Genomic DNA, 18,481 nt, shown 5'->3' with positions numbered 1-18,481 from the left:
TTATTACGAGGGTTGTCCAGAAAGTAAGTTCCGATCGGTCGCTAAATGGAAACCACAGACAAAATCTGAAACACTTTATTTACAAGAGTTAGCTACACTTTCCAGATACTTCTCTACACATTCGCCGCTCCGACTTAGACATTTGTCGGAGTGTTATATCAAATTTTCAACACCATCGTCATAGAAGGGAGCCACCTGTGCTTTCCGATAATTCTCTACGCTGCTCTATAGCGGGTATCCTGCGCCCAAGTGTTGTCTTCGTATCCAGCGTTTCATGTGAACAGAGATGATACTCAAGACGAACCAATTAGGGCAGTGTTGTGGGTGATCAAACACTTCCCATCGAAAAGGCTGCAGGAGCGTCTTCACTGCCCCTGCAGAGTGCGGCTGAGAATTGCTATGAAGAAGGAAGTGTGTGGCAGTTGTGTTGGGTGGGCTGCATTCATAAAGGCGAAGCCTCTCAGCAGGCCCACCTACTTGGCGGGAGACATCGTTGTTCTAGGCACCTTTACTCGCTCACAGTCCGCTCACAACTGAAAAGAGCGTCTTGATGCGATCGACGGTCATACTAGAGACACAACCCAACACATCTGTGCAAAACTTCATTGGGTTTTCACTGTGGTGTCCATTTCGCGACCGATCGGACACCCCTGGTATTATTATTATTATTGTTATAGGTGCAAATAATACTTCATCCTAAATGCAATATAACGATAATACTTTCGTTTGTACTACACTGTACTTATTCGTTATTTTCGTGTAAGTTATACTTACTGTGCGTGGGATGTGCACCAAAATACTCAATAACTTTCCAGGCAACATCGGGTGCGTAACTGACTGGTCTTCCACGACAGCTCCCTTGATTCTTAAACACATTTCCCCACGTCTAAAAACATGCGTAGAAGGTAGATGTCGCGTTGTGAAACGTCGTGAATCCAACCTTCAGGCCTCAGCTGCATTGCGGGGCATCTCCCTGTGTATCAGTATCATGTCGGTGTAGTCTTCGCTGGAGTACATTGCAGTTGTTATCTGTTTGACTACAAGACCTGACTTGAACTACAAACAGACGCACACGCGACCTGACCAGAGTGGAACCAGGAGGAAAACGCGCGCAGATAGGAGCACAGCTCGGTGGAGGTTCGCTTGTGCGTACACTTCCCCTCTGGATAGCAGTGACGAGGCAACCCTCCTTGCACTGACGTACATGAGAAACATAAAACTACCAGAGGACAGCTTGCGTGGACCACCTCATTCAGGTATCAACTCAAAAATCTTTAAATTTACGAGCCAAACGATTCGTTTGATGTTGGCTGCTTTGTATTACGATCGTCGCTTGGTTATGACGTTACGGTTGTTTGGGTTTGTCTGTGAGTGGTGTTGATTCCATTAGAATGAGGTATGTCTTACGTGAGGTAGATTATCAGAAAAGATGAGGAGAGATGCAAGGAACACGAGCAATATACCCGACAAAACAGCCAATCAAATCAGCTGTCGCTGAGCGCTGTCTCGAATAGTTATTTAATGAAATACGATGAGATCAGTATCGTGGTGCAAACACCAAGTTTCTGGGACAGCGCTATTAAGGAGTCTATCGAAACTAAGACGCCAGAAAAGCTAACAAACAAGGACTGCAGTTTGTTTAAATAACGCCTGGGATCCGGCACTGAGTTTATGAAAATTTCGTCAGCCATCATATCCACCAGTCGCTGAAAGAATCTGCGTTTCATTTACTGTCAGTATGAGCTCTTAAAACTGAAAGAGCATCAAAGATCGTAGTGGGCACCGGGAATCGAACCCGGCTATAAATAGCGGTGTGAGACCAACAATAGTCGGTAGGGGTCCAACCAGCGAGTACGCATAACAGCAAACCTTACAGCACCCAAAGAAGACAACTGGGCCAGTCGTCTAAATTCATACATATTGCAAAAATATGTGTGGGTATGCGTGTGTGTATGTTCCACATCTCGTCCTAACTCACTGGACCGATTTCAGCCAAACTTCATACACATATCTCATACTGTTGACCTACTAAGGACACTGCCTACACTACGCTTGCCCGTCCTCTTTCAGAATACTGCTGCGCGGTGTGGGATCCTTACCAGATAGGACTGATGGAGTATATCGAAAAAGTTCAAGAAAGGCAGCACGTTTTGTATTATCGAGAAATATGGGAGAGAGTGTCACAGAAATGATACAGGATTTGGGCTGGAAATCGTTAAAAGAAAGGCGTTTTTCGTTGCGACGGAATCTTCTCACGAAATTCGAATCACCAACTTTCTCCTCCGAATGCGAAAATATTTTGTTGACACCGACCTACATAGGGAGGAACGATCACCACGATAAAATAAGGGAAATAAGAGCTCGCACGGAAAGATATAGATGTTCATTCTTTCCTCCCGCTATACGAGATTGGAATAATAGAGAATTGTGGAGGTGGTTCAATGAACCCTCTGCCAGGCACTTAAATGTGATTTGCAGAGTATCCATGTAGATGCAGATGTACTGTCAGGCAACAATCGCTGTGTGAATAAGAACCAGCGATTTATCATAGTTCAGCAGATACAACGTCATAAACAGTGAAATGCGTGAAAAACGCCGCATCATGCATTACGTTTAAATGTATTACTTCCAAAATACTGACTGGATTAGCAATACATTTCAAAGGTAACTCGCACATATGCTGCTAAGTGCACCTACAAAAGTATATCATGTTAACACACATAGTTTTGGAGATATTACGTCATAGACACTGAGATGCATGAAAAACTGCCGCACTGTGAATGATGTTTAAATTTATTATTTCTTTGCTACTAACTCTATTCGCAACACAGTTGGCAGACAGTACCCATGAATGTCGCTGAATGTACCTGCACAAATATATCATTGTATGACACACAGTTCAAGAGACATGACGTCATAATCACTGAACTTCGTGAAAAACGGCACATCATGCACGAAATTTTAATATATTTATTCTATACTACTAAGACACTTGTATAGTCGAGTCAACTTAAGGAGACCCTGACACCTGGAAGCGCTTTTGAGAGCTTTCAACTTGGAAGCGCAAACAGCTGTAGGCGAAAACAGTAACCATCTCTACCGAGCTATGAAGAGGCGTGACCACAAAGAGGTTTACAAAATTGTGTTGCAGAGACCCGAATCAGCTGCGCCCAGCTTACATAAACTGTCTGGGACCATTTTTCTTAATTTGGGTACTGTAATTATACATTTTTACATTATGCTTATTTCTTTATACAACTGTTTCATAATTCCAAAGGCGTTTTCACGAATATATGGAAATAATTTTTTTCGATACTTCACAACAAACACAGTTCATTTTTTGTTTTCGTTTCAAATAGGAAAATGGCAGAATGAATACCCGGGTAATGCTGGGTTTGTCAGCTTGCATTGTGCATAAAGTGGAGACAAAGATTCAGCGTAACACCCGGAAGCACACTTTAATCAATCGCACTGAGAAAACCTGAGAGATCACATTTATGTGTTTATTCCAAAACGCATTCGTTGGTGTTTTTGGCAGATGACCAATATTAATGTTATAGCAGCAGTTTTTACACTGCTCCCATGTAAATATAACGTGATCGGAACTTTACTGCCTCAACAGACTTGGTCAACCAATGTAACATAGTTTCTGCCTCTCTCAGTGAAACATTTCCTGTGAATACTGGGTAGAAAATCTATGATACTTTTGAACTGGATATGTCTGAACTAGAAAGATAATGACGTTCAAAATCTGCAAGACGCTTATGAGCAAATCGGACTTTATAAGGGGGTGGGTTAATAAGTGTGATAAATTTCCATGAAAGAATGGAACATTTTTCTTGCATTTTCATGGTTGGTCAGCTTGATTATTGCAGTGGTTATATTCAGAATTTCAATAATATGCAGCGTACAGTTCGTTGTTGACAGCCGTTTGAATTGGTCAGTGTGTCGACTGCGATTGGAAATTGAGAAAACCGAGTTCTGTGCCATCATTAAACATTTTCGTTTTTAAGGTTTGGATTGTCGCATAAATCAAAACAGAATTTGATGAAGATCGCCCGGATTCTCCACCATCATTGAAGTCAATTTACTTTTGGATTAATGAATTCAAACGTGGCCTGACAAGCAAAGGAGACGAAGCGCATTCCAGCCGTCCAGTTGAGGTCAACACAAAGGAAACCATTAATAAGATCCATTATGTGGTAATGCAAGACCGCCGGTGTAAATTCGTAAAATTGCTGAGACTCCAGGCATCTCAACTGAGTGAGTGCATGACATCCTGCATGGAGAACTGGCTATGAAGAAGCTGTATACGCTGTGGGTGCCTCGACTGCACACTCCACCAAAAGCGCATCTGGCATAACAATTCAACACAACGTTTGATGATGTTTAATCGCAATCCACAATACTTTTTGGGCCGATTTACGACTGTTGATAAAAGCTGGATTCATTATTATACATAACAGTCAAAACGGCAGTCAACAAAATGCACCAAGGCTGGTGAAAGTGCACTGAGGAGGGAAAAGACCATTTTATCAGCTGGTAAGGTGATGACCACTGTTGGATTTCCAAGGAACAATCCTCATAGATTACTTGGAAAATGGCAGAACCATAACTGGACCCTATTAAGCTTCATTGTTCGGTCGTTTGAAACTTGCACTGGCTGAAGAAAGACAAAGGTTGGCACTCAATGACGTGATCTTTCACCAGGATAATGCATCATCCCACACATCAGCGATAACAGTAGTGAAAGAGCATGAATTGGGCTTTGAATTACTTCCTCATACACCCTATTCACCAGACTTATACCGAAGAGATTTCTTCCTGTTCCCTAACTTGAAACTTTGGCTTGCTGGGAAGAAATTTTCATTAAATAAGGAAGTGATAGTTACAGTCAACGAGAATTTTGCAGTTAACAAAACCTATTTTTCCCATGGGATGAAAAATCTGAAGAATCGCTGGACCAGGTGTATATCCCTCAAAGGAGACTACGTCGAGAATTCAGATGAGTTGTTTACAAAACAAACATTTTTCTTGCTTTTTTACCATACTTGTCAAACCCCCCTCGTGAAATAGTCACGTAACTTTGGAGCCAGTTCTGAATCTGAATGTGTGGTTGGTTAAAATGCAGCCAAGATCAAGGTGTACACTTAAAGAGTATCAATACTAATGAGCCAAAACATTACCTGCTTAATGGCGTGTTGGTCCACCTTTTGTATCTAATACAGCGACGATTCTGCGTGGCATGGACTGGAAAAGCCCTTAGTGGGTTTATTGAGCAGTGTGGAAACCTAATTTTTACCAAATTGCCATAAATTGTGGGAGCGGAACTGACATCCCATCGGGTGCAGATCAGATGAATATAGTAGTAAAGACATCAACGTGAGTGCTCCTCAAACCTCTGTAGCACGATCCTGATCTTGTACCACGGATAGTTCTCCTCCTGCAGGACATCAAGCTGAAAGGGATGTGAATATAACTCTGAGATGCAAACATCAGGAGGGAGATCAACCGAAACGAAGAGAGAAAACTATCCAAAACGAAAGACGACGAAATGGACATTTGCAATAAATTGCATAGGTGCATACAGCGTGGATACGACAGTGTGGGAGATAAGAAGTCGCTTGGCAGCAGCACTGAACACGCGTCAGAACTCATAACGTGGACGTGGCAAAGATTTAACACCGTTCTGCAGTTCTTAGACCTACATTTTAAAGTAAAATCAGCCTGGATGTACTTCCTTGGTCTGCTAAAGACGCACCTACGATTATAAGCGCCTTATGGAACTCAGACTTTTCCGCAGGATTTCTGAATCATTTCTGACGAATGTGTGGTTCCTCCAACAATGTCACTACCGATTTATACCCTCGTTAGTGCGAGCTGGCGCTATGGCCCTAATAATCATGATGTGCACGGTGCATTAAACCCCTACCCTCCTCCTTACAAGCAGAAAGCGATTTAGTGTTCGGGTCAGCACTGCATCTGAGTGAATTTCAAGCGATTCCTCACTGAAATTCTAAGAGTTGATACGGTCTTTGTCCACGCTACTTGGAGGAGGAAGAAGAGATTAGTGTTTAAGGTCCCATGGACGACGAGGTCATTAGACACGGAGCACCATCTCGGATTAGGAAGAATGGAGAAGCAAACCAGTCGTGACCTTTCAAAAGAATCAATCCTGCATTCCCCTTAAGCTATTCAGGTAAATCACCGAAAACATAAACGAGGAGGATGCGAGTCTGATCCGTTGTCCTTCAGAATGCGTGTCCAGTGTGCTAACCCCCGCATGGTACGCTGCTTGCAAGTACGCAAGATGTGACAGAGAAATGGTATAGTTCACATCCTCCATTTGCTTCTTCGTTTAAAGACTCTAACGTCAATGGGGAGTGCAGCTTGATTCGCACTTCTTTAGCCAGCCTTGTTTACTAATTGCCTCTCAGTCATTCTTGATTCTACATTAGTGCAGTGTACCGTACGTTGCAGTGTCTGTAAAGTTAGAAGCAACGTTCCTTCTTCGAACTTGCAAATTCTTTGAAGGCGTTTTTTGATCCTTACATTCAATAAAATCGTAAAAATTATTTAATATCACAAAGCGCAACTCTTTGTGAAGAAAGTAAGCCTTAAACCGTTACTGTTGGGTCATCCGCTGAGCAGATCTAGCGAATTATCGAGTGTCTTTTTGTTCAAAAAATCGATATATCTCGAAAAATAATTAACATTTTGTAACTTTTCCTACAAGTACATTTTTTTATTTACCGCGGACTACGCTTACAGTAAATAGCAAGTATGGGAACGTGAATGTTAACGGTCTTTTCGATATATCTCGAAATGTAAGAAAGCAATCAATACTTATAAACACCAATCGATAAATCTGAACCCCAACAACTTTCTCATTCAACATTTTTCGGTCGTAGATGTAGTTTTTATGGTTTAACCATAACCATTTTTTGCATCTTGGCGGATTTTTTTGGCCATGTTCGCCATCTTGGATCAAGTTTCATGAAAAAGAAGCTCTACTTAAAATTTAATTTCCTATGCTCTCACGTTTTTGTTTTCAGATAATAATTTTTGCAATCACTTCTCCGTAATGCTTGGATCAGAACGAGGTCCGCTCACACAGCTTCGCCACACGGATGCAGTGCACTTTTGCATTCCCTACTCTGGGGCAGGTTGAACTGACGACCATCACTTGTAATAGGAGCCAGATTTACAGACAGTTGCGCACTAGGCCGGAGGCATTTGGCACCACAACAGCTCTCCCCCGTCCCCCCCCCCCCCCCCCCGCCCCTCGCCCCCCAACCATACACATACACACATCATTTTTTGTTGCCCTGCAAAATTAAGATGTTACAAGAATGTTGTCATCGAGGAAATCACTTAAACATTTCATGTAAATTGCACTTAGAAGCTATTTTTCTCTCGCAAAAAGGAAAAATATACCGAAGCAAGGACAGGAACAAGCTTGTTCTATATACTGTCGAGTTTTGAATGAAAAGGGTTTGTATAGGTAGGAAATTCAATAACCATTTTCACCTTAGAATAATAAATAGACCAATTTAGCTTATTGACAAAAAGAAAAGAAGTACTTTACTGTGAAATCAGGTATATAAACATTAACGCAGAAAGTTAGCATAACACCCAGAAATAATTTTAGTTGAGACTTAATTTCAGCAAAGTCATCAATTGTCTGAACACAATTAATTCTGTTAACAATTTCACTTTAAGTAGCTGTAAAGAACAATAGCTAACAAGCGCAGCAATGACAACTGAATCAATGTATGCAAATTGATGCGAAACACAACCATGCACGATCTGATCAAAAGTATCGGGACATCTCTGTGTAATGTGGAATTAACCACTAGATTTCACGAGAGGTATACCCGCCTGTATAAAAGGAGACAGGCAGTACTGTGTTGTCAGCGGCGCTCGCCTCGCTCGCCTCGCTCGCCTACACATCCGACGTGCCTGGAAGAGAAGAGGGGGGCAAATTGGCTGCTGTGGTTGAGTTCCGCCTCAAGTTGGTCGGTAACTAAGAAGAAAGAGACGAAATCAGAGCAGTGCTACCGCTGTCAGCAAATTGGGCACGTCGCTGAGAATTGCAGAAATGAGGTTGCACGCATGAAGTGTGCGAAAGCACATGACACCCACAGCTGCACCAAGACAGGCGACTAACGTGTGCCGTGGGTCAATTGCGGTGGTGCACACGTGGCAGACCATCGCGGCTGGAGTTACATCAAGAACTGTAGCTGCGGCAACAAGACGAAGAGGAGGAGACGCTCCAGCGAGGTCGCAAATGAAGAGTTTGCGGTGCCCTGCATCACCGAGAAAGGGACGCCATCAGTCGCCCCGCTCCCCCACCATGTCGCCCCTGGCCGAAGAGGGGTAACCAAGCCACGCTGCCACAAAGAAAAAAACGGTGACTTCTGCGCAGTGTTGTGGAAAGCCACCGACGACGCAGTTGCTGCAGTCAGATCCGCCATGGCGGAGGACAGGGCGACCTTGAAGGCGGAACTGAACGAAGCGTGCAGCCAGGTGCAGCACCTACGTAAGACACAAGCTCGTGTGCCTCTCACAACAGAAGAAAAGGCACCCCCCCCCCAAGAGGGGGGTGGGGGTAGACACAGAAACACAGATGGTTACCATCCTGATCGATGAGGAAACGCAAGCAGCTTACATGGTGGCCATAGAGCTGGAGACACCTGCACCAGCCACACAGACAGACAGCATGTATGTGACTGCCTCACCAGCCCCTCAGAGATGCTGTAGGCTGAGGAGGTGGCTGTAGGTATGGAGACACCGGTCTCACCTGCCTCCTCTCCCAAAGCTGAGGTGGCGAAGACCGAACAAAAGAAAAGGAGTAGTTGTTTGAGAACCTGCCCTTCCCACACAAGAACATCATGATGACGGTGCTTAACGAGATCACCGTCTCTCTTCGTGATAGCGCTTAGCTACACTATGACTTTCCCTACCCCTTTGAGCTGTAGACATCCCTAATCTCCCACACCAACCCTACGATTTCCGATGGGAATGTGAAACCTTGAGTTGGGAATTTGAGGCCCAGGAGTTTATGCTAAGGGCAGATCTGGAACTAATAAATTCCTGTCCTATTTTCACCGACTGAGATTGTAAGGACATGACCAATGAAGCAGTCAGGTTCTTACAGTAGAGTTTATCACCACCAGAACTTGACTGCTTCCTCGGCCATGTCCTTCTGGAAGAGTCTACCACCACCAGATTATTTCACCCTGACAGATATGAAATTGAAGCCACCAAAGAAGAAGAACTGATATCCATGTCTCTCTACGATTTTTCAGATAACCTTCAAGCAAATCCACTAACGAGGAGTCATCATCACCAATCTCACAGGAACAGAATAATCGACAACTATCTGCCCAAACTCCTTACACATCCGACCAAGGACAAGGTCCATCAGACAGCATCAGCATCAGAGTTTGTTGTTAACAGAGATGTTGTCAGTCAGGATAGCTCAGTAAATTTGAGCATCAACTATACACTGGATGTCACATAAGTAGCAAAATCTATCACGCACAGTTCACCCCATCTCAGGTTGCCTAAGTCAATTGCTGATAATGTGATTATGTAGTGGAAACACGAAGGAACAACCGCAGCTAAACCAAGACCAAGCAGACCTAGTGTACTGACAGAGAAGGAGATTAATTATTAAAAAAATAGCATGAAACCAGCGGAAGGAATCCCTCGTGAGTTCTGAAGTGCTACCAACAGTTCACTAGCACACTGACCGTGTGTATCGAGTTAAAAGGAATGGGGGACAACGGTCGAGCAGCTGCTCGTAAGTCACGTTGAATCAAGCTATAACCAGTGGCAATCTGATGGATTTGGCGAATACCTCCCATCATCTGTCATGTCAGCAATGAAGTACAGAGGACGTTGTGGTATTGCGGGTGTTTCTCGTGGTTAGTGTGTGCTCCCCTTATTACGCTTAAGAAAATGCTAAAAGTGGAAGGATATGAAGACTTCTTACAAGCACTTTGTACTGCACACAATAGAGGAACAGTTTGGAGACGATGATTATATCAACATAATGGTGCACTCTCCTGAAGTAGACTGGCCGCCCAAGAGTCCCACCACCCAATCGAACACCTTTGGAATGTGTTGGAACGTTGTTTTCGCTCCAGACCCTAGCGTCCGACATCTCTACCTTCTCTAGTTTCGGCTCTTGAGAAAGGGTGCGCTGTCATTCCTCCAAAGACATTTAGACATCTCATTCAAAGTGTCTCCAAGAGATTTCAAGTCGTCATAAAGGCCACTAATACGTGCCCAGACCCTTTTCATTAGATAGTGTACAGCAGTTGCGACCAGGGGTATTAACATTCGCCATCCAACCGAACTCAAAAATTAACCAAACGCTAGTTAGTTAATTAGTTACATGATCCAAAGCTCATTTGATTGACTCTTTTATCGAAATAATGCGGGACGAGTCAATTTACAGGATATATATACATGATTAATGTCAACATTAATGAACAAATTATTATTTTTAGTCCTGCCCATGCAACTACACTTTTTGTACTGGCTACCAGTTTTTTTTAGTAGAAATTCGTCAATAACATAGGAGGAATTGTCAGGGAAAAATGATTTTAAATTAGACTTAAAACTTGCTTCGCTACCTGTCAGACATTTTATGTTATTGGGCAAATGATCAAAAATTATTGTTGCTGTATACTGAATCCTTTCTGAAACACTGACAGCTTCAATAATGGATAAAAAAGATCTTCTTTTCTTGTCTAGTGCTGTAGGTATGGACATCATTGTACTTTTCATATTGCGATGGATTATTTGTGACGAATTTCCTTAACGAGAATATGCATTGTGACGCCGCAGTTAAAATGCTTCTTGAAAAGGTATCTGCATGACGTCCTGATGTCCGTAGGTAAACACCAGCTATTCTCCCTACTCCCTTTTGTAAAATCAATACTACTTCCTAAGTGATGAGTTAAACCAGAAAATTAATCCATACTACGTTACTGAATATATATATACAAAATATGTCAGGGTACTGACACATTTGTTTCGAACATTACCAATTACACAAAAAGTAAAAGTAGCTGAACTTAATTGTTCGAGAAGCTCATTAATATGCTTCTTCCTTTTCAAGTTTTCATCAATATGTACACGCAAAAAATTGTAGCATTCTACTCTACTTACTGCCTCCCGCTCATGGGCTACATCAATTGTTGGTGTGATTCTATATGCTGTACAGAAATAAATGTAGTGAAGTTTTTTTCAAAATTTAGGGATAGTCCATTTTTAGAGAAAATATCATTTACCAGCACTTCTGTTGCTTTCTCTCTAATGGGATTTATTATAATTCTAATATTTTCCGCAACAAATACAAATGTTTCTTTGTTGAATGATACACTGAACAGCCAAAGAAACTGGTACACCTGCCTAATATAGTGTAGGGCCCCCTCGAGCTTAGGCAGAACTGCCGCAACACGACGTGGCATGAACTCGACTAGTGTCTGAAGTAGTGCTGGAGGGAACTGACACCATGAATCCTGCAGGACTCTCCATAAATCTGTAAAAGTACTAGAAGGTTGGGATCTCTTCTGAACAGCACGTTGCAAGGCATCCCAGATATTCTCAATAATGTTCATGTCTGAGGAGTTTGGTGGCCAGTGGAAGTGTTTAAACTCAGAAGAGTGTTTCTGGAGCCACTCTGTAGCAAATGTGGGGGGTGTCGCATTGTCCTGCTGGAACTGTCCAAATCCGTCTGAATGCACAGTGGACATGAATGGATGCAGGTGACCAGACAGAATGCTCACGTACGTGTCACCTCTCAGAGTCGTAACTAGACGTATCAGGGGTCCCATATCACTCCAACTGCATACGCGCCAATTTATTACAGAGCCTCCACCAGCATGAACAGTCCCCTGCTGACATGCAGGGTCTATAGATTCATTAGGTTGTCTCCATACCCGTACACGTCCATTCGTTTGATACAATTTGAAACGAAACCCGTCCAACCAGGCAGCATGTTTCCAGTCATCAACAGTCCAATGTCGGTGTTGACAGGCCCAGACAAGGCGTAAAGCTGTGCAGTCATCAAGGGTACACGAGTGGGTCTTCGGCTCCGAAAGCCCACATCAATGACGTTTCGTTGAATGGTTCGCGCACTGATACTTTTTGTTGCCCAGCATAGAAATCTGCAGCAGTTTGCGGAAGGGTTGCACTTCTGTCACGTTGAAAGATTGTCTCCGGTCATCGTTGGTCCCGTTCCTGCAATATCTTTTTCTGGCCGCAGCGATGTCGGAGATCTGATGTTTTGCCGTATTCCTTATATTCACTGTACACTCTTGAAGTGGTCTTACAGGAAAATCACCACTTCATCGCTACCTCGGAGATGCTGTGTCCCATCGCTGGTGCGCCGATTGTAACACGACGTTCAAGCTCACTTAAATCTTGCTAACCTGCCATTGTAGCAGTAGTAACCGATCTAACAACTGCGACAACAGTTGTCGTCTTACATAGGCGTTGCTGATAGCAACGCCGAATAATGCCTGTTCACATATCTCTCTATTTGAATATGCATGCCTATGTCAATTTCTTTGGTGCTTCAGTGTGTAAGGAACATAAGTGGAGCCAAAATTGGACCCTCCCTTCGTGATTTTTTCCCCCTCTACTAAAACTTTCTACTTTTCCGGCATGATCTGATCTATTCAGCGTAACCTTTTACATTCTTTTGTCAAGTATGTTTCAAACCAGCAGCGTATGAAACCATAAGTTCCATAAAACTTGGGTTTTCCTCAGAGATTATCATGATCTATGCAGTCAAACGCTAGTGATGGGCTGCTGCGCTGGCTTCCTTTTTTTTCTTTTTTTTTATCAAATGTGTTTCATTTTTGGTGTATAACCACATATACCGAATATATGTAGGTTGGAACTTAGATAGTGGGAACACTGCTGTGAAGACACTATGCAATGAAATCTACTATTGTCACTGATAGCACACGTTCTTGACATTCCTACCTTACCTCCGAGCAAATGGACTCACCCGTCCCATGTAACCGGCGTGCGCACAATCGAGGGAAACACAGTCACTTGTGAGCGAGCGGTCTAACGTAACGGTGTCACTATGTTTTCGAAACAGGATCAAGATTGAATGTGGCAGAGATCGTACAGCAAGACAGTGTCATCAGGGTCTTCAAGAGGCGTGCGGGGAATCGGGATTGCTGTACATAACAGTGGCACGTTGGGTAAAAGCCTTCAACGAAGGTCGGCAGACTGTGGCAGATAAGCATCGGACAGGTCGTCCTAGCGTCTCTGAAGACGAAGTGCATGCCGTTGCCGCGTTAGTGGACAGTGATCAACGCCATACATTTCGTGAGCTCGCCCACGAAACCGGATTAGCGCATACGAGTGTGCTTCGCATTCTGAAGGAACACCTGGCCATGGGAAAAATTGCATCACGATTGGTCCCACATGACTTGATGGAAATGCAGAAGTGGATGCGTTACGACGCTGCTCATACGCATTTGGAGCGCTATGAGCGCGAAGGAGAGGCTTTCTTACTCCATATCGTAACACTGCATGAGACATGGGCCACATCGTACGAGCCAAAACTGAAACGCCAATCGAACGAATGGCGTCATTATGGGTCGCCGCGTCGAAAGTGCGTCAGTGGTGAAAATTATGGTGATTCTCCTGTTAAACTGTGATGGTGTTATCCTGACGCATTACTTTCCTCCACGGCAGACCGTCAGTGCACAGTACTACTGTTCGTTTTTGGAGCATCACCGGCGACCAGCTTTGGGAAAGAATCGGCGACTTTCTGCGCAAGCTGTGGCTGCTCTGTTCTGTCGATGGGACTGGGATGTACTGTACCATCCACCATACTCCCCGGACTTAAGTCCTTGTGACTTTGATTTGATTCCGAAGATGAAGGAACCACTTCGTGGCATTCGCTTCAGAACTGTTCCAGAGATTCGACAGGCAGTAGAGCGATCCATTCGCACCATCGACAGAACAGGCTCTGCTAACGGTATACTACGCCTTCCACATCGCTGGCAAAGGGTTCTACACAATGCTGGTGACTGCTCTGAAGGACAGTTCAAATTGTTCAAATGGCTCTCAGCACTATGGGACTTGACATCTGAGGTCCCCTAGAACTTAGAACTACTTAAACCTAACTCACCTAAGAACATAACACACATCCATGCCCAAGGCAGGATTCGAACCTGCGACCGTAGCGGTCGCGCCGTTCCAGACTAGCGCCTAGAACCGCTCGGCCACCCCGGCCGGCAGACGCTATGAGAGACGCTATGAGGGTCGCTGGGTGCCCCCCTTCCTCTTAGCACTCTCGGCTCTGGGTTTCCTAGCATAGGCGTAAAACCGGTCCTTCTCGTCATTTCCGCAGTCGTCCAGTGGCGTGATGGTGCTGGTGTCGTACGCGGCGGACATCTTCGCGCGCAGCGGCGCCGCGCTGGACGCTTCCGTCAGCTCGATGGTGCTGGGCGCGGTGCAGACTGTGATGAGTGCCGTGGCGGCGGCGGTGGTGGACCGCGCAGGCCGCCGGCCCATGCTGCTCGTCTCCTGCGCCGGCTGCACCGTCTCGCTGGCCGCCGTCGGCGTCTACTTCTACCTGGCCAATACCGGCTCCGACGTCAGCTCCTTGGGTTGGCTGCCGCTCAGTGCTCTCGTCGTCTACGTGGTGAGTCTGACGCCCCGTGTCGGTCGCGTAACAAGAGCCACTCAGAATTAAAAGCAATCAGACTTGGTTACCACAAGGTTCGATTTTGGGCCCTATGTTGTTCACACGTTATTTTGTAATTAGAACTAGCACTGAGATGCCATAGCCCTAACTAGTGGCAAGCCATTTCACTACATTGCGCTTAAATTCACATCTATGACTTCTTTCCACATCTCACATAATACTCTCTGTAGGATCCTCAGTACACAGCTATTACAACTGGTGTTCAATAATTAATGCAACACATTTTTTCCTCGGCTAATTTCGGTTGAAAAAATGCAGAATTTCTTGTGGGGCATCGTGGAATAATCTCGCTTCAGCTCCCATAGTTTCATGAAATTCCGATAGTTGGCGGCGCTATATACAGGGTGGTCCATTGATAGCGACTGGGACAAATATCTCACGAAATAAGCATCAAACGAAAAAACTACAAAGAACGAAACTTGTCTAGCTTGAAGGGGGAAACCAGATGGCGTTATCGACGGCCCGCTAGATGGCACTGCCATAAGACAAACGGATATCAACTGCGTCTTTTTTAAATAGGAACCCCCATTTTTTATTACATATTCGTGTAGTACGTAAAGAAATATGAATGTTTTAGTTGGACCACTTTTTTCGCTTTGTGATAGACGGCGCTGAATTGGCACAAACGTATGTACGTGGTATCACGTAACATTCCGCCAGCGCGGACAGTATTTGCCTCGTGATACATTACCCGTGTTAAAATGGACCGTTTACCAATTGCCGAAAAGGTCGATATCGTGTTGATGTATGGCCATTGTGATCAAAATGCCCAATGCGCGTGTGCTATGTATGCTGTTCGGTATCCTGGACGACATCATCCAAGTGTCCGGACCGTTCGCCGGATTGTTACGTTATTTAAGGAAATAGGAAGTGTTCAGCCACATGCGAAACGTCAACCACGACCTGCAACAAATGATGATGCCCAAGTAGGTGTTTTAGTTGCTGTCGCGGCTAATCCGCATATCAGTAGCAGACAAATTGCGCGAGAATCGGGAATCTCAAAAACGTCGGTGTTGAGAATGCTACATCAACATCGATTGCACCCGTACCATATTTCTATGCACCAGGAATTGCATGGCGACGACTGTGAACGTCGTGTACAGTTCTGCCACTGGACACAAGAGAAATTACGGGACGATGACAGATTTTTTGCACACGTTCTACTTAGTGACGAAGCGTCATACACCAACAACGGTAACGTAAACCGGCATAATACGCGCTACTGGGCAACGGAAAATCCACGATGGCTGCGACAAGTGGAACATCAGCGACCTTGGCGGCTTAATGTATGGTGCGGCATTATGGGAAGAAAGGATAATTGGCCCCCATTTTGTCGATGGCAATCTAAATGGTGCAATGTATGCTGATTTCCTACGTAATGTTCTACCGATGTTATTACAAGATGTTTCACTACATGACAGAATGGCGATGTACTTCCAACATAATGGATGTCCGGCACATAGCTCGTGTGCGGTTGAAGCGGTATTGAATAGCATATTTCATGACAGGTGGATTGGTCGTCGAAGCACCATGGCCCGCACGTTCACCGAATCTGACGTCCGCGGATTTCTTTCTGTGGGGAAAGTTGAAGGATATTTGCTATCGTGATCCACCGACAACGCCTGACAACGTGCGTCAGCGCATTGTCAATGCATGTGCGAACATTACGGAAGGCGAACTACTTGCTGTTGAGAGGAATGTCGTTACACGTATTGCCAAATGCATTGAGGTTGACGGACATCATTTTGAGCATTTATTGCATTATTGTGGTATTCATAGGTAATCACGCTGTAACAGCACGCATTCTCAGAAATGATAAGTTCACAAAGGTACGTGTATCACATTGGAACAACCGAAATAAAATGTTCAAACGTACCTACGTTCTGTGTTTTAATTTTAAAAACCTACCTGTTACCAACTTTTCGTCTAAAATTGTGAGCCATATGTTTGTGACTATTACAGCGCAATCTGTCACAAAGCGAGAAAAGTGGTCCAACTAAAACATTCATATTTCTTTACGCACTACACGAATATGTAATAAAAAATGGGGGTTCCTATTTAAAAAAACGCAGTTGATATCCGTTTGACCCATGGCAGCGCCATCTAGCGGGCAAACCATGGCGCCATCTGGTTTCCCCCTTCAAGCTAGACAAGTTTCGTTCTTTGTAGTTTTTTCGTTTGACGCTTATTTCGTGAGATATTTGACCCGGTCATGATCAATGGACCACCCCATATAGTCTTCAAAACGGCGTCTGCAACGGAGGTGCCTTCCAAGCAGAGAACTGACATTGATTTTCTTTTGGCGGAAAACCAGAGCATCGTATATATTCATAAGCACTTGTGGAACCTCTAAGGAGACATGGCAGAGAACAAAAGAACGATGAGTCGTTGACCGAGATGTCTGTCATCATCCCAACAAGCTCCCACAAACCTGTTCGATCTCCTGTTTGAGAGATGGCCACACACAGCTGTCACCCATGCAGTGTTGGCACATGCTGACACTCTCATGCGACGTGAAGGACGGGTCACAATCATCTCGCTGCTCAGATGGACGTCTCTGTTGATAGTGCTGACACGTTCGTCCACCAGTTGGGGTACTCAAAGTCGTGTACCCACTGGGCTCCACCAGCAGCCTAGCAGAAGACCGCAAAGAGAAACAAAGGACCACCTGTGCGGAATTTCTTGCAGGTTACGAGGCTGATCTTGACAATTTTTTGTCGAACATCGTAACAGAAGATGAAACATCGGTTCATCGCTTCGAACTGGAAACGAAACGGCAATCCATGGAGTGGCGCCACGCTACTTCTCCAAAGAAAAATGGTTCTAAGCACTATAAGACATCTGAGGTCGTCAGCCCCTGGACTAAGAACTATTTAAATCTAACTAACCTAAGGACATCACACACACCCATGCCTGAAGCAGGATTTGAACCTGCGACTGTAGCAGCAGCAGGGTTCTGGACTGGAGCGCTAGAGCTGCTAGACCACAGCGGCCGGCTCTCCGAAGAAGAAGTTCGATGCTGCACCCTCGGCTGGTCAAGTCATGGTGACAGTCTTCTTATAAAAACCGTTAAAAACATCTTCAGCCAACATATCCATTACTAAGAAGCAACATACCTACCTACTGCAACATCCAATGTCGTTTCAGTCCTAACTACATCACAAATGAGCATCTCTCAACTACATGAACGAATATCAAGTAGCCTTGTCTTTCTTGACATCCAACCCAAATTAACCATACCTGCTCTTGTATATTTTATCCTACTGCTGGCGTGCCCGAAGGCTCATTCCTGTCTTGAACACTACATATATTCCTAAACCTCCATCCCCTTCCCATCTCCTCCAGTATCCTTATAAAACGGAAAGGAAGAGTAAAGCCTAACGTAATGCCCGTATGGAACCACCAACCCAGCTAACCATACCCTCCCAACCTCCCATGCCTCGCTCCAACGTCACTACCACAAAAGGGTGTAGCAAAAAGAATCATCCGATTTTAAAAAATCGTAACTACACCACTGGCCATTAAAACTGCTACACCAAGAAGAAATGCAGACGATAAACGGGTATTCATTGGACAAATATATTATACTATAACATGTGATTACATTTTCACGCAATTTGGGTGCATAGATCCTGAGAAATCAGTACCCAGAACAACCACCTCTGGCCGTAATAACGGCCTTGATACGCCAGGGCATTGAGTCAAACAGAACTTGGATGGCGTGTATAG

The 18,481-nt window shown here is 44.5% G+C and overlaps 1 protein-coding gene across 1 annotated transcript in view; it reads left to right on the top strand.

Annotated features, from left to right (window-relative positions):
* Positions 1 to 18,481, top strand: part of LOC124795408 (facilitated trehalose transporter Tret1-like) — a 74,404-nt gene that overhangs the window by 15,458 nt on the left and 40,465 nt on the right. The window contains exon 3 of the mRNA XM_047259429.1: positions 14,396 to 14,689. Within this exon, the coding sequence (XP_047115385.1) occupies positions 14,396 to 14,689 (294 nt within the window). The remainder of the gene's footprint in view (positions 1 to 14,395; positions 14,690 to 18,481) is intronic.

The sequence above is a fragment of the Schistocerca piceifrons genome, chromosome 4 (genome assembly GCF_021461385.2).
Source record: "Schistocerca piceifrons isolate TAMUIC-IGC-003096 chromosome 4, iqSchPice1.1, whole genome shotgun sequence".
NCBI classification, from domain to species: Eukaryota; Metazoa; Arthropoda; class Insecta; order Orthoptera; family Acrididae; genus Schistocerca; species Schistocerca piceifrons.
The sequence above is the reverse complement of the archived record's forward strand: the minus strand, read 5'-3'. Positions and strand labels throughout refer to the sequence as shown.